At 50.6% G+C, this 19,665-nt stretch overlaps 2 protein-coding genes across 4 annotated transcripts; one reads left to right on the top strand and one right to left on the bottom strand.

The window, feature by feature from the left end:
* On the bottom strand, positions 1-3,661 carry TUBB (tubulin beta class I). Its single transcript, XM_082662790.1, has 4 exons — positions 3,427-3,661; positions 1,908-2,016; positions 1,525-1,635; positions 1-1,238 (listed from the first exon to the last, which is right to left on the bottom strand). Exons 1-4 carry the CDS (start codon positions 3,481-3,483, stop codon positions 181-183), a joined length of 1,335 nt encoding a protein of 444 aa, XP_082518916.1. The 5' UTR covers positions 3,484-3,661; the 3' UTR covers positions 1-180.
* Positions 3,662-5,906: 2,245 nt separating this feature from the next.
* Positions 5,907-18,962, top strand: MDC1 (mediator of DNA damage checkpoint 1). Of its 3 annotated transcripts, XM_082663261.1 has the most exons (16): positions 5,907-5,963; positions 8,230-8,371; positions 8,974-9,354; positions 9,440-9,509; positions 9,805-11,279; positions 11,422-11,460; positions 11,792-11,857; positions 12,023-12,112; positions 12,494-12,715; positions 13,401-13,444; positions 13,940-16,150; positions 16,232-16,351; positions 16,484-16,666; positions 16,893-17,018; positions 17,117-17,227; positions 18,192-18,962. In XM_082663261.1, the coding sequence occupies exons 2-16, from the start codon at positions 8,233-8,235 to the stop codon at positions 18,357-18,359; spliced, it is 5,445 nt and encodes a 1,814-aa protein (XP_082519387.1). In that variant the 5' UTR covers positions 5,907-5,963; positions 8,230-8,232; the 3' UTR covers positions 18,360-18,962. The 3 variants fall into 3 exon arrangements, with proteins under 3 accessions (XP_082519387.1, XP_082519388.1, XP_082519389.1); XM_082663262.1 differs by lacking the exon at positions 11,422-11,460; XM_082663263.1 differs by lacking the exons at positions 11,422-11,460; positions 12,023-12,112.
* The last annotated feature ends 703 nt before the right edge of the window (positions 18,963-19,665 follow it).

Here is a 19,665-nt window from a genome sequence, read left to right as displayed (position 1 = left end):
TTCAACAAACAACAGATATTTATTGAGCGCCTATTATGTGCCAGGCACTGTTCTAGAACCCCCCCCCCCAAAAAGAAAAAAAAAGATAGGCAGAAAACGCAAATTCTGAGGGAGAGGAAAGGGGCGGCTGAGGAAGAAGGCAGAGGGGACTGAGAAGCCTGAGGTGGTGGGCACTCGGCCTTAGGCTTCCTCTTCGGCCTCCTCACCGAAATCCTCCTCCTCTTCTGCGGTGGCATCCTGGTACTGCTGGTACTCGGAGACGAGGTCGTTCATGTTGCTCTCAGCCTCGGTGAACTCCATCTCGTCCATGCCCTCACCTGTGTACCAGTGGAGGAAGGCCTTCCGGCGGAACATGGCAGTGAACTGCTCTGAGATGCGCTTGAACAGCTCCTGGATGGCTGTGCTGTTTCCAATGAAGGTGACCGCCATCTTGAGGCCACGGGGTGGGATGTCGCAGACGGCCGTCTTGACATTGTTGGGGATCCATTCCACGAAGTAGCTGCTGTTCTTGTTCTGCACGTTGAGCATCTGCTCATCGACCTCCTTCATGGACATCCGCCCACGGAAGACAGCAGCCACGGTGAGGTACCGGCCATGGCGGGGGTCACAGGCAGCCATCATGTTCTTGGCATCGAAGACCTGCTGGGTGAGCTCTGGCACAGTGAGGGCCCGATACTGCTGGCTTCCACGGCTGGTTAGAGGAGCAAAGCCAGGCATGAAAAAGTGGAGACGTGGGAAGGGCACCATGTTGACTGCCAGCTTGCGGAGGTCAGCATTGAGCTGGCCAGGGAAGCGGAGGCAGGTGGTGACACCACTCATGGTGGCCGAGACGAGGTGGTTCAGGTCCCCGTAGGTTGGCGTGGTCAGCTTGAGGGTGCGGAAGCAGATGTCGTAAAGGGCCTCGTTGTCAATGCAGTAGGTCTCATCAGTGTTCTCCACCAGCTGATGGACGGACAGGGTGGCGTTGTAGGGCTCCACCACGGTGTCGGACACTTTGGGTGAGGGCACCACACTGAAGGTGTTCATGATGCGGTCAGGATACTCTTCACGGATCTTGCTGATGAGCAAGGTGCCCATTCCAGAGCCCGTGCCCCCGCCCAGCGAGTGGGTCAGCTGGAAGCCCTGCAGGCAGTCACAGCTCTCGGCCTCCTTCCGAACCACATCCAGGACCGAGTCGACCAGCTCGGCCCCCTCTGTATAGTGGCCCTTGGCCCAGTTGTTGCCTGCCCCAGACTGACCTGCAATGGGGTCGGAAGGCAAGCTTGGTTAGTAAAGTGTGGAAGATACATGGCCACATTTCTGCTTTTCAACTTTTGGAGTAATGCCAGTGGATGTATCTTCTCTCCCTCCCCTGTGGTACACCTGTCGCTCCCCCCCAGTTTACTATTTAAAGCAGTCACTACCTCTATTCTCCGTTAGCTTTCAAAACACAGCCCTGTATAAGTTCTTCAGTACAATCATTTCCTAACTCTTGCTGCGCCCAAATAACTTGAACAAGTATCTACTATTGTCTGTGTAACTCACCAAAAACAAAGTTGTCTGGTCTGAAGATCTGACCAAAAGGCCCTGAGCGAACAGAGTCCATGGTCCCGGGTTCTAGATCCACCAAGATAGCACGAGGAACATATTTGCCACCTACAGGGAATAAAGTAGCGTTGTAAAAACTGACCGACATATAGGTAAATATTTTGGGGCGGGGAGGCAGCCGGGGACCCAAACTTGTGATTCCAGGCACTGCCACCAGGTGGCAGCAGAGCCACTTTTGAGCCCCGATGGGGGAAATGAAGAAACGGCTCCAAAGGGAGAGAATGGATTCATTCAAGGGGGATAAAGGGTTTCCCAGGGAGGCAGAGACCCCAGAGAAGTGGGAGTGATGGGACCCGTGATTCACGGCCTCCTGCCCTCACCTGTGGCTTCATTGTAGTACACGGAGATGCGGTCCAGCTGCAGGTCGCTATCCCCATGATAGGTGCCGGTGGGGTCGATGCCATGTTCATCACTGATCACCTCCCAGAACTGCCGGGGGAGAGCAACGGGTCCTCAACAGCTCAGGTTCCAGCCAATTATACGCCCTCTACCGCCATTTTAATTCCAGATACGCCTGTGGCGGGCCCTCCCCTAGGGCCTGGCATTCCTTCTGCCTGCCACACCCTTCCCCTAAACACCTGCACACGCGGGAAAACTGCAGCTTTCACTGCTTGGGATGTGAGATGCTGTGGAAGGTCCCGGCGATCGCAGGCACCGAGGTGGGTAGATGGAGGCGGCCGACTTGCTCGGAGAAGCACACCTCCCCGCCCCCCCCGTCGCAGGGCACAAAGAGCTGGGGGCCGGAGAAAGGAGCCACTGCCGCAGGCGCCCACCCCGCCCGGCACGTGACCGCGGCGCAGGCGCGCGCCTAGGCGCCGACAAAGGGAGGTGCCGCGCGTGGGCGGGGCCGGAGCGCAAATTCCGCGCGGTAAGGGCGGGACTTGGCTCGGGCTCGCGCGCCCCCAGCGGGCCGGCCCGGCCGCATTGTCCCAGCGCGCCAGGGCGCCCGGGTCCCGCCCTTCTGCTCTAACGTAGCAGCCGCGCTTCCTCCCCGCCCCTCCCCCGCTACACTGTAACCGCGCGCAAAGGAAAAAAAAAAAAGCCTCCCCCTTGGCCTCGGAATTTTATTTCTTCTCTAGCTTTTAATTTTAACCCCCTTGCTTTAAATGAGGTTTTTCTTCCTTTGTCCTACTCTTTGGGCCTGAGGAGCCCTTTAAAAAAAAGCACTCCCCCTTTCCCCTAGCTCTTTCTCCATATCTGTTCACGCCCTAAAAGGGTCTCGGTTAAGGGCAAATGAAAGAAACTGAAATTAGTCCAGCACATATTAGCCTTCCATGCACGAAAAACTGGGGGACCGCCCCTTGGGGATCGCGGGTGCCCGGAGACACCTATCTTTTGTAAAGGATATCGCGTACTGCAGCCCACCCTGGCGCATCGCGTCCCCCACATTTGGATCTGACCTCTCTGCAGCTGCCCGCCAGCCTCGCCCCTTCCCCCTCCGGCTCAGCCCGCCGAAGCCCCGCCAAAGGGGATGCACATGGGGAAAACCTCATCTCGCTTTGTCTCGGGCCGTTTCCGCATCTCCCTCGCTCCCCGGACCGTTAGCAGATGCCCTTTAAGTAAAATTTTACAGAAACTCGGTTTTCCCGCCCCCTAAACCTGAAGAGTGCTTTTAACAGCTTCCCCAAAATAAGCCTGCCAAGAAAAATTCCCCATTTTTCAAAAGCAAATCCCAGCTTTGCATAATACAAACGTGTATTATATATACATACAACTTTTAAGGGGTAAAGCCTGACTAAGAATGGAGGATGCGAATGTCCCACAGCCATTCGTCATAATTTACCTGGATTTTTTTCTTCTCAAAAATAAATATAGTCAAAAGAGGTTAAAAATCCTTACCTTGGCACCGATCTGATTGCCACACTGACCGGCCTGGATGTGCACGATTTCCCTCATTTTTAAAATTTATTGTAATCTTTTTGCTCGCCTCACAAGTGTGTACGGGGCAAGAAAATGATACGCAATTAGTTTTTCTCTGCTGCTGGTCGCAGGCTGGAAGGATGGGACGGGGCCCAGAGGTTGGAGCAGCGAGGTCCGAACTCGGCGGCAGGAAGGTTCTGAGAGGGAGAAAGGAGAGGGGAGGGCGCGGGAGGAAAGGCGGGCAGGGCGGGGCGCGCGTGCGCGGGGGCCGGGAGGCGGGAGAACGCGCCCCGCGAGGTGGTGGGGAGACAAAGCCTCACCGAGGCTGGCCCTGATTAGTCCGTGCTGGTCATGTATCAGACGTCCATTGGTCCCTGCTCGGCGGGACGAGCGCAGTCCTCCCTGGGAGTTGTAGTCCTCTATTGTTGTCCACGCTGCAAAATGAAAGAACAAATGGGTGGGTACTGGGTGTGGGGGTTTTGGTTTGGGAGTTTTTAATGAAAAATGACCTTGCGCAAGGGTTCCTTCCTCTATGCCTGACTTTTCTGGTATAAAAAGAGAGTAGTTTACGGATACAGAAATTGGGAACCCGGGGGTGCCAGGCGTTGGAAGGTGGAGTGGGGGCACGCCCTGAAAGCTCCCCGCTGCGGTAGCTCTTGGGAAGACAGGACTGCTTAGCTCAGCGAAAACTGGGGAGAAATGCGGCATCCTGATCTGCTGTCTAACAGCTGGTCCTTTGGTGACCCAAGGCATGAACTTCAGTAAACTGCTGCTCCCCCAGATACCTCAGGAAGAAGGAGGGGATTGCCCTCCTGCTATTTCCTTGGGAGTTTTCTAATGATAATGTTTAGAAACAAAATTGCAGCAAGGGCTTTTCAAGATAGAGAAGTAATTGTGTGAAGGGTATGTTCAAGAATAAGTTGAATGGTTTAGAGAAGTTGATATGCCAGAAGTGTCTGTCCATGTGGGGGGTCTGGGCCTTAGAGCAGCGTTTAACACACTGTATTGTCCAGCGGAGAACTATGGGGTGAGGTACCTGATAGAATTTCAGTGTCTTCCAGCCTGCCTCTCTAGACACTGATGAAGTCTGTTTTTTCAGTTCACTGATTTCACTGACTAGGTGGCTGACCATTGCAACCTTCCAGGAGCCTCAGGATTGAAATAAAAGGGGTAGGGAGGTGATGGGGGAAAAACTGGATGAGCTGAAGTCTGAGTGGCATGTTTCATCTCAGGGATTAATTCAACTTGAGAGATACTAAGTGTCCACCAATCCAGGAGCTAGGGATACAAAAATGATTAAGAAGTAGCTCACTGTTCTCCAGGATCTTGCAATTTCATGAGAAGTGTATAAACAATAATTGAGTGTGGTAAGCACTGTGATAAAGGACATGTTATATCAAGGTCATCATTGTTAATTCACATTGGATTCAACACACATTTCTCAGTCGTTTTATAAATAAAAGAACAAGTTGTGTAAGACCCGTCTACCCACTTAAAATAGAATGTTCATGTTTTACGGCATGATCATAATGAAAATAATTACGTATTTTGTGGTAGTGAAGAGAATTCAGGATTTACAATTAGGGAACTGGTTTCAATTTGTCTCTACCTTACATTAGTTGTAGGCAAGTTATCGGCAGAGCTCCGATTCTTTCTATAAAACCTATTTCTGCCTATTGTAGTCAGAATGAAGTGAGATAAGAATGCAAAAGGTCTTCCTAAATTATTCATGTCTTAGTATGACATTTAATGAAATAAATGATATTTATCATCCTTGAACCCTTCAAAGAACTCGGTCAGCCTTCAAGATGGTTAACGGAACAGTTCTGTTTGCCTAGGGATCTTTACTCTTGGAGAATGACCTCAAAATGTCCATCAGGAATGTATTGTCAGAGAGGAAATGACATGACTTCAAGACGAGCTAACTCATAAGAAAATGACTTCCATTGCAATGAGTCCTCGAGCGCCACGCCTACGGGATATTTTCCAAACTGCAGCCTTCAGCCACGACTGCAACCCGCAATCCATTTTCATTTCTCATGAGTCAGCGGACTCCATGTCTGGGAGGACCGGGGAAGGACGCTCTGGCCGCACTAGATGCTTGGGGCGACGACTATGGTAAGCCCCTCTATCCGTCGCTGGCGTCCAGACTCTGTGGTCGCAATTTGGAAATCTGCGCGGGAAGTGGGCGGTGCGGTGAAGCGGCAGTGGGTTGTCCTCTGGAGCTGCCCAATCGAGGTGCGCTATTCTGAGCGCCTTCGGCGGCCTCTGATTACAGCCTCAGCCAACTGATCTCAGCCTCCCCGGAGAAGCCGCCCCTTTGAGCTGTAAGGGGGCGGGGACGGGGCGGGGCTCTGGCTGTGCCTCCGAATTGGCGGCTTGCTCTGTCGGCGTGCCGCCGGGCTGTGAAAGACAGCGGCAGGAGCCAATCAGCGAATCGGCCCCCGCCCCGCTCAGGCACTCGCGCCACCCCGGTCGCGGCCGTTACTGGTGGCGCGCGCGGGGACTCAAAGTAGGTGAGTTCTGGGGGGCCTCGCCCAAGGCTCCCCGGGTGACATCTTTGTTTTCCCCGGTGGGTGGGAGGGGCGTGCCTTGGGTACGACTGGGCGGAGGATACTTGGAAATTTGCTGCTCGGATTATAATACTCATCCTTACCTGACGCTCCTCCCTGACCTTAGGTATGAAGACACAGGGAGCCGTTGGGCTAGGAGGGAACCCATGGGATGGAGGGAGATCAAAGGTGGTGGCCCATGGATTGGAGACGAGGGTCATGGGTACCAGCTGAGTTCGCCAGTCTTAAGAACGGAGTTAACACTATCTCCATGGAGGTGTCCTACTTTCCCAACCTGTCAACAGTTTCCGTTTAGAGTAGCATCTTTCATACTGTTTTGAGTTTTCATCTTATTTGTTCTTTAATCAGGAGGGCAGAGTTAATTTTACTTTTGGTTCAGGAATGTATCCCGAATACTTACAGCGGTACCAGGTGCGCAATAACTGTTGAATGAATATGATGGACCCTTGGGGAAAAGACACAGTTCTGCCTTGTCCAGTTCTCGGGGGGTGTGAGGCAGAAATGGAATGTAATAGTTACACTATGGTGAGAGCTATCAGGATAAGTACAAGTCCACCAACCACCGTGAAACACTTAGGAACGTGGGAAACACCAGAAAGCAGAGAAGACTCCAGGCAAGGCTTTGCTGAGGTAGTGACATTTGAACTGAATTGTAAAGGATGGGTAGGATTTGGACCAGAAAACTATGAGCAAAGGGCTAAGGAGCTGGCTAAGGCCTGCAGATGAAAGGGAGCAATGTGTTCAGAGACTGGGGAGAAGGTCCATGTGGCTGAATCATAGGCTTGGGTGAGGTGCGGGTGGGATATACATTTGAGGATATGAGGTTCTGATTGTGGAGGGTCTCTCTAAGGAGTTTAGATTTTATTTTATCCTGTGGGCATGGAAATCCATCAAAGAATATTAAACAGAGGAGAGACATTATCTGGGTGGTCCTGGACAAATTCCTTAATCCATCTGTATTGCAGTTTCTTTATCTGAGAAATAGAAAGTAATAATAAGGAATTCCCTGGCGCTCCAGTGGTTAGGACTCCGTGCTTCCACTGCAGGGGCCAGGGGTTTGATCCCTGGTCGAAGAACTAAGATCCCACATGCCATGCTGCGTGTCCAAAAGGAAAACAACCAAAAAAAAAAAAGTAATAATAATAGTTTACAGGGTTCTTGTGATAATTAAATAAGTCAGTGAATATAAAGTATTTAGAGCAGTGCTTGACACCTACCAAGCCTCTCTTTTGGCTGTTATGATTTTTTGCAGTTTAGTCTGATCACACTGAGATGATCTGATAAAGTGTAAAAAGCATGGGCTTTGCAGCCAGAAGCACATTTATTCCTACCCTTTTCATTTACCTGCTATGTTATCCTGATTGAATATTTTTAGCCTTAGTGTCCTAAACGCCTGCCTCATGGCTACTATGCCTGATACATAGTTGGTGTTTGGCAAAAGTTATCCCAATAGTGGATAGTGAAATCAATTTAGTGGATTGCAAATCGGCGTTTAAAGAATTGAGAAGAGAAAAAAACAGAATGACAACTATCAGAGTGTTGTATAAAGGCTTAACATTGTTTCTCAAAACATTTGTCTATAAATAAGCATGTGGGGTTTTTTTGTTTTTTTTTTTAAGATTTATTTATTTATTATTATTTATTTAATTTTGACTGTGTCGGGTCTTAGTTGCAGCATGCGGGATCTTCATTGAGGCATGCGGGATCTTTCATTGCGGTGCCGGAGCTTCTCTCTAGTCGTACTGTGCGGGTTTTCTCTTCTCTAGTTGTGGCGCGCAGGCTCCAGGGCACGTGGGCTCTGTAGTTTGTGGCACGCAGGCTGTCTAGTTGAGGCGCCCGAGCTTAGTAGTTGTGGCACACAGGTTTAGTTGCCCCGCGACATGTGGGATCTTAGTTCCCTGATCAGGGATCGAACCTGAGTCCCCTGCGTTGGGAGGCAGATTCTTTACCACTGGACCACCAGGGAAGTCCCAAGCATGTGTTTTTGTATATATTTCTGTACTGGGGACTCTATAATATTTATTTCTTATTCCGTATCATGGTCAAAGATATTTCTTAAATACTTCAGAAGAATAACAACAGAATGACTGGCAGAAGGGGAAGCATCAGCCTCCATAGCTATCCAGGTTTACAGCAGTTAGCAGTCTCCTCTCTGAGGCTGTGTGTGTGACCCACTGAAAGAGGTGATAATAATGTGTTTTTTCCTCAGATCATGGAAGACACCCAGGTTATTAACTGGGAAGTTGAACAAGAGGAGGAGGTTGAAGAGAGACCCAGTGAATCTTTGGGGTGTAGCTTGGAGCCCCTTGGGCGACTGCGTATCTTCAGTAGTTCCTATGGACCAGAAAAAGGTCAGGGGTTATTGGGTGCTGAAGTACTGGTATTTCTTTTTCTTTTTTTTTTTTTAGGCCTCTTATTTCTGTGGCGAGGTAATTGGAGGCTTGCAAGCTTAGATATGCATCTGGGAGATCTGAAAAAAGGTTTTACTGGGAATGGAGAAGAGGGGGCTGATTGATCTGATTGCTCCAGGCAAGTGCCCTGGACTCAATGGGGTGCCTTTACTTTGGTAGGAGAAGATGAAGGGATTCAGATAAAAATCCAGTGAGGTCTGAAATGGGTGGTGGTGATGTTTTGCACAACAATGTGAATGTACTTAACGTCACTGAACTGTCCACTGAAAAGTTGGCTGGATGGTAAATTTTATGTATATTTTACATAAATGGTAAATTTTATGTATATTTTACAATAGAAAATAATCCAGTGTGGATGGATGGGGTATTGATTATGAATAATGCATTGCATATATTCTTTATTAGCTAGATATCCTGGGGCCTTTTATTTTTCTAATGCATGGGGGGACCTTGAGTGAGTAGTGAGGTACTTAACAGGAACATTTTCCTAATAGAAGGTCAGGACTCTGGCCTTGGAACCCATATACCTCTCTAATTCTTAGATTTCCCACTATACCTTGGGAAGAATGTGGTAGGCCGAATGCCTGATTGCTCTGTGGCCCTGCCCTATTCATCTATCTCCAAACAACATGCAGTGATTGAAATCTTGGCCTGGGACAAGGCGCCTGTCCTCCGGGATTGTGGAAGCCTCAATGGTACTCAAATCCTGAGGCCTCCTAAGGTCCTGGGCCCTGGGGCGAGTCATCGTTTGAGGGACCGGGAGTTGATTCTCTTTGCTGACTTGCCCTGCCAGTACCATCGCTTGGATGTCCCCCTGCCCTTTGTCTCCCGGGGCCCTCTAACTATAGAGGAGACACCCAGGGTACAGGGAGGAACTCAACCCCACAGGCTTCTGTTGGCTGAGGACTCAGAGGAAGAAGTAGGTAAGTTTGTGTATTGGGAGGGCGGGTGAGGAGATGGGGATTGTGAGTGTAAAACTGTCAACTTACTCCTTTCTACAACTGACAGATTCTCTTTCTGAAAAGTGTGTGGTGAAAGGACCAAGGACCTCCTTTTTGGCAACAGTAGTTCCAGAGAGGTGAGTGCCAAAGGGCCAGACACCTGAGTCCTCTAAAGGAGGAGGAATCAGGGGCTGGAGGATCCATCTCTACGAGAACTTATTACCATGAAAGTCCAGGCTGGGGAACTACACATACTCATTCAATCAACTGAATTTTTATTGAGCACCTCTGATGTGCCAAGTAAAAAACTAACTGCTGGAGATAGAAAAGAAAATACTACCTCATGTCTGCCCTCAAGGAGCTCCTAGTTGAGTGGGGTATCCCTTCTGGGGAAATAGATTCTATAGACTCTCTCTTCTCTTCCCTTCACAGCGATGAAGAGGGACCTTCCTCTGCCCTGGATGTCCCTGGGCCACCTTTTGCCTTCAACTTGAACAGTGACACAGATGAGGAAGAAAGTCAGCAGCCAGGAGCAGGGGAGGGCTCCTCAGCTGCCAGAAGAGTCACCGCTGCAGAGACAGAACAGCCTAAACCTGTCACAACTGGAATCCAGCTTGAAAAGGATCAGTGTTCAGTGAAGGAGAAGAACAATGACACGAAAGTTGAGAGGAGCGCGAGGAGTAGGGTGGTTCCAGTTGGAGTGACTCTGGAGAGGAGCCAGCCTGCTGGGGAGGACAGTAACACAGATGTGGACGATGAGCGCGGGCCTCTGAGAAGGCTCACTGGGGTCCATCTGGAAAGGGCCCAGCCTTGTGGCTTCATAGACAGTGATACTGATGTGGAAGAAGAGGGGATCCCTGCGACCCCAGCTGTAGTTCCTGTGAGGAAGAGGCACATCTTCCATGAAGTTGGTACAGAGAGTCCTCGGGCACCTGGCGTGGCACATCAGCAGGAGAGCCCGGCTGGTAGTGATACAGATATAGAGGAGGGGGAGGCCCCCCTGGCTGTCCCTCTGGACAAAAGCCGAGCCTCCGTCGTGATCGATAGCAATACAGATGACAAGGAAGAAGTCTCAGCAGCGCTCACGCTGGCACATCTAAGAGAGAGCCGGGCCGTTGCGTGGAACAGAGATCCAGATGCAGAAGACGATAGGGCCCAACCGGTGGCCCTTCTGGAGCAAAGCCAAGCCTCTGCTGGGAGAGACAGTGACACAGACGTGAAGGAAAAGGGGCTCGCAGTGGAGAAGACAGGAACTGTTCCCAGGGGTCACACGGGCAAGGCATATTCAGAAAAGAGTCATCCTCCTCTCAGGGACAGTGATACAGAGGTGGCGGAAGAGAAGAGCTCACCAGGGTTCCACCTGGAGAGAAGCCAAGCCTCTGCCACAGTGCATATCAACACACAAGTGGTGGAGGAAGTCCCACCACGGCCAGCTGTTATACTTCTGGAGAAGCATCAAGTACCTGTAGCATGGACACATCAAACAGATGTGGAAGCTGAAGGAGGCCCAGCAAAGCTGCCTGTGGTGTATCCAGAAGAAGCCCAGCCTCCTCTCGCTGGGGACTGTGACCCAGATGCGGAGGAGAACACATCCTTAGCAGCCTCAGCAGTGGCAGATGTAAGGAAGAGCCAGCTTCAGGCAGAAGAAGATACTGGGACAGAGTGGGCTGTAGCCGTTCTTGAACAGGGCAGGGCTTTTATGGCTGGGGCCCAGGGTGGGTCACCCGCGGCCCAAGTGGAGCAGGACCTTCTCCCTGTCTCAAGGAATAACATAGCAGATCTGGTGGTGGACACAGGCACTCCAGGGGAACCCACCCAGCCACAGAGACAGGGGGCCCAGACCCCCACAGAAGGGGAGAGAGAACCACATGTGGATAAGACCATGGACTCTGGAGACAACCATGATGGTTAGTGCTGGCCTTTCTTCCTCCCTTAACCCCTGCAATAAAGAATGCTTCTAGGGTATCTTAGTTCATTTGAGCTGCTATAACAAAATACCATAGACTGGGTAGCTTATAAACAACAGAAGTTTATTTTTCACACTTCTAGAGCCTGGGAAGTCCAAGATACCAGCAGATTCAGTGTCTGGTGAGGCCCCGCTTCCTTCTTCATAGGCAGCCATCTTCTCACTATGTCCTCACGTGGCAGAAGGGCCCAAGGAAGCTCTCTGGAGTCTCTTTTATAAGGGGACTGATCCCATTCACACGGGCTCCACCCTCATGACCTAATCACCTCCCAGAAGCCCCACCTCCTAATACCCTCACATTGGAAATTAGGTTTCAATGTAAGAATTTTGGGGGAGACACAGAGATTCAGTCTATTGCATGGTGTTGGGGCTGAGGAGGGAATAGTAGAGTAAAAGGAAGGAGTTAAGGGTCAGCTGTGATTTTTTAATTATCCTATATTCCTCCCCCACCAGATTCTGAAGATCTGGACCTGCAAGCTACCCAGTGCTTTGTGGAGAGAGAGAATCAGAGCCTGGAAGGTGAGGACATCTGTATCATGTGGATACTGGTACAAACAGGAGCTTGGAGATCAGACTGGTAGTCCTTGAAGTGTGTGAAAGCTGGGACGGTCAGGGTGGGAAACTAAGAATGGGACCCTGGAGTTCTGTGGAACAGTGCTCAGGCCATGCTTTCTTGTGCAACAGTCCCCAGCATGGAGGATGAACCCACCCAGGCCTTCCTGTTTACTCTGCCCCAAGAGCCTGGCCCTTCCCGTTGCAGCTTCCAGGCCACAGGTATAAGAAACTCTCCCCTCCTCTGTGTCCCGAACTTGGCATCCTTATTTCCCCCTCTACACGTTTCTTTTATATTCCTTGACGTTTTGCTGATGTTCCTCCATCTCCTCAGAAAAAAAATGCCATATTAAGTCAGACCCATAGAGCAACTAGTCTAGCATAAGTTTTTAAGAGGCTACTGAGAGAACTTTTATATGAAGGTTTGGGCTTACTTTTTGAGACAAATGTTAAATGTTATGACTATCTTCCTTACTCCCAGCTTTCCTTTAATAACCCATTTAAATTTATTATGCATGAATTTGTCTTCATCTTTTCTCAAGCTATTACCTTTTCAACCTACACTCCTCCCTCTTCTCTCTCTCTCTCTCACTCTGCTTTCAGGTTCCTTGGATGAGCCATGGGAGGTCTTGGCTACACAGCCATTCTGTCCGAGAGAGTCTGAAGCCTCTGAGACCCAGCCCATTGCCACCCACAATGAAGCCCATGCATCTTGCCCCTCTCCACCTACGGCAGCACCACAAGAGCAACATCCAGAGAGTCCAGTTCATGCAGAGCCACTGGGGATTCAAGGCAGAGGGATGCAGACTGTGGAGGAAGACATGGGTACACCAGGAGAGACAGCAGAGAGGGTGACCCCTGAGAGAGGGCCATTGGAGAGGGAAACTGAGAAACTGCCCTCGGAAGGAGAGAGGGAAGATGTGATGGGAGAGGAAGAATCAACGAGGGGGATACAGGACAGAGAACAAAAACAGGTGTTAGCTAGAGATACTCAGAAACAAGAGTCTGACAAAAAAGTAAAAAGTGCAAGTACTGAAAGGGATATGGAGAGTTTGAAGGTAGAAATTGAGACACCCGAGGAAATACAAGAGAAAGAGAGAGAAAAGCAGACTCTTACAAGAGAAATATTTGACAGAGAAGCAGAGAAACCAGTAGCAGAGAGAGAGTGTGAGGCAGGTGGGTTACAAGGGAAGGTACCCAAAGTGATGCTGGACAGAGGCCCACAGACAGGGGAGACAGAGGCGGGGGGCCAGGACCAGAAAGGCCAGGCCTCAGGTTCGACACCAGAGCCTGGAGCAGGGGCGGGAGACCTTCAGGGACTTGCTTCAGACCCCATAGCTTCTGGGAGCCAGTCAGGTGGAGGAAGGGGTGCCCCAGTGAGCCCCAGGAGGCAGCAGAGAGGTAAGTGAAGGTAGAGGGGAGCCTAAGGTGGTACACAGCCCTCATGAAAATCAACCGCTAAGTGACTGACTGCTTAGACCTCAGCTACTTGCCTTTCCCTTCTGTCTAGGCTACTTGAATTGCAAGATGCCACCTGCTGAGAAGGCTTCCAGGGTGAGAGCTGCTTTCTGTACCCACCTCCCCACTCCACAGGTCATCTCTGCAATCTCCTCCACTGCCCCTTCCCCTGACCTTGCTTTCATTTACTCCTTTCCCCATACGTTTAACTTTTCTTCCATTTTCACTGCTCCTTAGTTGGCTTCTTGGTTGGCTCCTTAGTTGGCTTCTATCCGTTTACTTTGACACTGTTGTTTTCCATATCTGTTCCCCAAGTTCTGTCTCCCTCCCTGACTCAGAAAGCTCCTTTTTCAAGCCCCTTTCCTCTTTCTCCTAACCGTCCTCTTTATTAGCGTCATCCATACATGGAGAATGCTATACTGGCATTTTGGGGAGAGGTCTCTGGGAAGGAGGGAATTCCCAGTCTAATGGAACAGACAGAAAGAGAGATGCCATGAGTACACTCTATAAACAAGGATCAAGAACAGTATCCAAGTCCTGTCTCTCTTCTCTCTGTCTCCTCCTCCCTCACTGGCTTCCATTTCTCCCCAGGGTGATCAGGAATCCCCAGATGCTTGTCGGCCTCCTGCACTGCAGGAGGCTTCAGCGCCTCTCCAAAACCCCCTCATCTCTCAGAGCCAGAAACATCCTGCCCCTCAGTCCCTCCTTTCGCCCTCTCCACCTCCTTTAGAACCGCCCATTCCCAGGACCAGACAAAATGAGAGTCAGGAAGCTCTGGAGACTCCCTTTTCCTCAGAGCTGGACTCTCTTCACCCAAAACCCAAAGTCAAGCCCCAAGGGTCCTCTCCAGTTTCTTCTGTACCCCTTGAGCCCCACCCTACCGCCTCCACAGACCAGCTTGTCACCCCCAAGCCCACATCTCGGGCCACTCGGGGCAGGACACTTAGGTCCTCTGTCAAAACCCCTGAACAAAATGTCTCCACAGCCCCTGAGCTCCAGCCTTCTGCCCACACAGACCAGGCTGTCACCCCCAAACCCACATCTCGAGCCACTCGGGGCAGGACACAGAGGGCTTCTGTCAAGACTCCCAAACCAGTTATCTCCACAGCCCCTGAGCCCCAGCCTTCCACTCCCACAGACCAGCCTGTCACCCCCGAACCCACATCTCAGGCCACTCGGGGCAGGACACAGAGGGCTTCTGTCAAGACTCCTGAACCAGTTATCGCCATAGCCCCTGAGCCCCAGCCTTCCACTCCCACAGACCCGCCTGTCACCCCCAAACCCACATCTCAGGCCACCCGGGGCAGGACACAGAGGGCTTCTGTCAAGGCTCCCGAACCAGTTATCTCCACAGCCCCTGAGCCCCAGCCTTCCACTCCCACAGACCAGCCTGTCACCCCCAAACCCACATCTCGGGCCACTCGGGGCAGGACACAGAGGGCTTCTGTCAAGACTCCTGAACCAGTTATCTCCACAGCCCCTGAGCCCCAGCCTTCCACTCCCACAGACCCGCCTGTCACCCCCAAACCCACATCTCGGGCCACTCAGGGCAGAACACAGAGGGCTTCTGTCAAGACTCCTGAACCAGTTATCTCCACAGCCCCTGAGCCCCAGCCTTCCACTCCCACAGACCAGCCTGTCACCCACAAACCCACATCTCGGGCCACTCGGGGCAGGACACAGAGGGCTTCTGTCAAGACTCCCGAACCAGTTATCGCCATAGCCCCTGCGCCCCAGCCTTCCACTCCCACAGACCAGCCTGTCACCCCCAAACCCACATCTCGGGCCACTCGGGGCAGGACACAGAGGGCTTCTGTCAAGACTCCCGAACCAGTTATCTCCACAGCCCCTGAGCCCCAGCCTTCCACTCCCACAGACCAGCCTGTCACCCCCAAACCCACATCTCGGGCCACTCGGGGCAGGACACTTAGGTCCTCTGTTAAAACCCCTGAACAAAATGTCCCCACAGCCCCTGAGCTCCAGCCTTCTGCCCACACAGACCAGCCTGTCACCCCCAAACCCACATCTCGTGCCTCTCAGGGCAGGACACTTAGGTCATCTGCTAAGGCCCCTGAACCAGTTGTCCCCATAACTCCTGAGCCCCAGCCTTCCACCTCTAAAGACCAGTCTCTCACCCCTGAGCCCACATCTCAGGCCACTCGGGGCAGGACACAAAGGTCCTCTGTCAAGACATCCCAGCCAACTGAACCCACAGCTCCTGACCTTGAACCTTCGTCCCCCACAGAGCAGCCTGTCACCCCCAAAGTCATAGCTCAGGGTGGTCAGAGCAGGACACTAAGGTCTTCTACAGTAAGTGCTGTGCCAGTTCCTACCACCCCTGAATCCCACTCTCCAGTGCCCACAGGAGAGCCTGTTCCCCCTGAGCCCATCCCTGAAGCCAATTGCAGCAGGAGGCCAAGGGCCACTAGGAAACATGGGTCTCTCACAGGTCACGTTCATGAACCCTACTCTGCACCCTCCGAACCTAACTCCCAGTCTTCAAGGAACCAGAGACGAGGGGCAGTGAGAGCAGCTGAGTCCCTTAGCACCATTCCTGAGCCTGCCTTTGCCCAGCTTCCCGAGGCACCCACTCGTGCTCCCCAGATCCCAAAGGGGGGGGCAGCAGATAGATCTGGCTTCACCCCAGAGCCCCAGCCTGAGGCCTCTCAAAATCGCAAGAGGCCTTTAGCTACTGCGGACTCACCTCCACTTCAAAAACGGCTCCAAAGAGAAGTTCCCCAGAAGACAGCATTCCTCAAGGAAGAAGAAGAAAATCCTGCAGCGAAGCTGAGGAAGGAAGAGGTGAGGAGGGGGCTGGAGTCACCTAGTTTGGAAAGAGCTTGGGGGCTTGGAAACTCCCACCAAGTTCTCTCTCAACCCCAGGATGTAGTGATTCCAGGACCAGGCAAGAGAAAGAGAGAGCAGACAGAGGAGGAGCCCCGGGAAATACCAAGCCGCAGCCTGCGACGGACCAAACCTCTCCAAGAGTCCACGGCCCCCAAAGTAGGAGAGAAGGGCCCTGGGGCTTTGTGGGAGATGGAGATGTGGTAGGACGGGAGGAGACCCAGGGGATTTGGGAGACAGGTGCCGATGGCGCTGGCTGCCGTGACCAGCTCTGCCTAACCCCCTTCACAGGTGCTCTTCACAGGCGTGGTGGATGCTCATGGAGAGCGGGCAGTGCTGGCCCTGGGGGGCAGTCTGGCCAGCTCAGTGGCTGAGGCTTCCCACCTGGTGACAGATCGGATCCGCCGGACAGTCAAGTTCCTGTGTGCCCTGGGGCGGGGCATCCCCATCCTCTCCCTGGACTGGCTGCGCCAGGTAAGAGGCCAGGAGATGATGACAGACCCGTAGAGATAGTGGCGGGAGAAGGCTGCTCACATGGGTCTGTAGAAAGCGGTGGGAGGAACATGGGTACAGGAAGACGAGGTTAGTGAAGCAGAAGGCTTAATTCTGAAAACATTTCGTGAGCTCCCTGTAAACACTAGAAAGAAGAGCTGGGTGAAGGGCTGGGCTGAGCTTTGATGCTGACTGTTACCGTCCTTAGTCCCACAAGGCAGGTTGCTTCTTGCCCCCGGCTGAATATGTGGTGGCTGATCCTGAGCAGGAGAAGAACTTTGGCTTCAGCCTTCGGGAGGCCCTGAGCCGGGCTCGGGAGCGAAGGCTGCTGGAGGTGAGAGGCCATCTTCTGCCCCACACTTCAGCTGTTGCCCAGCGGTCCACGGCCTCTCAGTGCATCATCTACTGTCTCCACCGTTCTCTTCCTCCTAGGGCTACGAGATTCACGTGACCCCAGGAGTCCAGCCACCACCACCTCAGATGGGAGAGATCATCAGCTGCTGTGGAGGCACCGTCCTACCCAGCATGCCCCGGTCCTATAAGGTAGGGGTGGTATGTTCAGGATCTGGTGAGGTGGTAGTTAGAGAGGTGGCTGGAATGGGAACAGGTTAGAGGGAAAATGGAGGTACAGATGGGAACACGGAGTAGTGAGAGGCTGGGGGAAGACCTCTGGTATAGAGAGGGATAGAGAAGGAAGAGGTCTGCTGATACCAAATGGACTTATTTTTATTTTTGTATATACAATTTTTTGAAATATACACAAAGGGAGAGGGAATATGTAGCGAACCTCCATATACCAATCACTCAGATTCAACAGGTTAATTTAGATTTTGCTGCATTTGCTCTATTCCTTTTTTTTTCCCTTTTTCTTTCATTTTCTTTGCTGAAATTTTTAAGGGAAACTGCAAAGGTCATTATTATTTTTTCTTACATATTTAAAATATACATCTCTAAGAAATATGTACATTTCTTACATAATCACATGCCGTTATTGGTCAATAACAAAATTAACAATTGTTTCCTGGTCACTTCGTCTTACTCCATTAATCAAATTTCTCGAGTCATCTGAAAATGTCTTTTTACAGTTCAAATCAGGACTCAAACAAGGTCCATGTATCCCCACAATTGCGCTGTATCTCTTAATTTTCTTTTACTCTAGAGCATACCCCCCAACCCACCTAGCCTTTTTCCTGCCATTGACTTCCTGCAGAAACTAGATCACTTGTCCTTTAGAATGTTCCAGTCTGGATTTTTCTGTTTGCTCCCTTGTTGTGTCATTTATCTTGTTTTTCTATCTTTTATATTTCCTGTAAATCGTAGTTAACTTTAAAAGGTTGAACAAATTCAGGTTCAACTTTTGTGGCAAGAGTTCTTCATAGACAGTGTGTGTCATATGGCTTCCCGTCAGGAGGTACTGTTTTTGTGCTGCTAAGACTGATTAGTGGGTCCTGAACCTATTTCTAGGATTCTTTTTCACCCCTGGCTTTCTGTTTTCTCTTTCTTCCAGCCTCAGAGAGTTGTGATCACATGTTCCCAGGACTTCCCTCGATGTGCCATTCCATTTCGGGTTGGGCTGCCCATCCTCTCACCTGAGTTCCTGCTCACAGGAGTACTAAAGCAGGAAGCCAAGCCAGAGGCCTTTGTCCTCTCCAGTTTGGAAGTGTCATCCACCTGAAAACCCCACCCCAGTATGCTTTTCCTCCCAGACCAATATATAAAGTGTTAGAAATATTTGGAAGAAAGAACTTAGGGCTTTAGAAAGGATTGGGGTGTACTGATCTGATTTGTCTTGGAACATGGGTGGGGCTGAAAAGCTTGCTGGTAAACAAAGACAGGGAGATTGGGAGCCACAGTTTTCTTAAATGGCCTCTTAAAGTCGGCCAATCCCGTGCTCAGATATCTTAAGTCGCTGCTCACATTTAGCCGGACTGATGTGCTTATTGCTGTATGGCGCGCACAGTGTCCTGCTTCCTGTTTGGAAACCATTTGTTTTGCCTCTTCTTTTCTTACTGGGATTCTTACTCACCCTGCAAAAGATAGTGGAAACAATTTTAGTGTCCAGAACTTGAAAGAATGCTTGGAGTGAGTAAATTTGAGGGTGGAGTTATGGAATGCTACTAAAATATTTTCCCCTCTCCTTGCCCCATCTCGTTAGAAGCATCCTTTAGCTTTGACGTTGAGCAAATCTCTGCCCTTTTTTTTTTCCCTGGCCTGCTTTTCCAGTATTTATAAAGTTAGCTTAGGCTTAACCTCTGTGATAAATAAATATTCACTATGTGCCTTATGGTATAGTACAGTTTTATTTTGTAAATTTTAGAAGTTGGTTGATTACAAGGATGTAGAGAAATTGGAACCCATCTACATTGCTCATGGGAATGTAAAATGATTCATCCACTGTGATAAGCAGTTTGACAGCTTCTCAAAAAGGTAATTATAGAATTACCATATGACGCAGCAATTCTCCTCATAGGTATATAGCCAAAAGAATTAAAACAGATGTTCAGACAAACACTTGTATACAAATGTTCATATCAACACTTTCACAAGAGCCGAAAGATGAAAACACCACAAATGTTCATCAGCAGATGAATGGATTAAACAAGTTGTGGCATATCCATACAATGGAATATTATTCAGCCATAAAAGGGGATGAGGTACTAATTGTGCTACGGTGTTTTGAGGATGAATCTCAAAAGCATTATGCTAAGTAAAAGAAGCCAGACACAAAAGGTCACATTGTATGACTCCACCTGTAGGAAATACACAGAATAGGTAAATCCATAGAGACAGTAGATGGTGGTTGGCAGGGCTGGCAGGGAGAGGAAATGGGGAATGACCGCCTAATGGGTGCAGGGTTTTATTCTGGGGTGAAGAGAAAATGCTTTGGAACTAGACAGAGGTGGTGGTTGCACACATTATGAATGTACTAAATGACACTGGACTGTTCTCTTTAAAGTGGTTAATTTCATGTTATGTGAATT

Source organism: Grampus griseus, assembly GCF_964374135.1.
Source record: "Grampus griseus genome assembly, chromosome: 10".
NCBI lineage: Eukaryota > Metazoa > Chordata > Mammalia > Artiodactyla > Delphinidae > Grampus > Grampus griseus.
The sequence above is the reverse complement of the archived record's forward strand: the minus strand, read 5'-3'. Positions and strand labels throughout refer to the sequence as shown.

Bases quoted from the DNA above. Each gene is read 5' to 3' on its own strand.
- TUBB (XM_082662790.1), bottom strand. From the start codon at position 3,483: ATGAGGGAAATCGTGCACATCCAGGCCGGTCAGTGTGGCAATCAGATC. The intron at 2,017-3,426 runs GTAAGGATTTTT...CTCCCCCGGCAG, and splicing joins GCAATCAGATCGGTGCCAAG to TTCTGGGAGGTGATCAGTGA. The intron at 1,239-1,524 runs GTGAGTTACACA...ACCCCATTGCAG, and splicing joins ACCAGACAACTTTGTTTTTG to GTCAGTCTGGGGCAGGCAAC.
- MDC1 (XM_082663261.1), top strand. From the start codon at position 8,233: ATGGAAGACACCCAGGTTATTAACTGGGAAGTTGAACAAGAGGAGGAG. The intron at 11,858-12,022 runs GTGAGGACATCT...CTTGTGCAACAG, and splicing joins AGAGAATCAGAGCCTGGAAG to TCCCCAGCATGGAGGATGAA. The intron at 17,228-18,191 runs GTAGGGGTGGTA...TCTTTCTTCCAG, and splicing joins GCATGCCCCGGTCCTATAAG to CCTCAGAGAGTTGTGATCAC.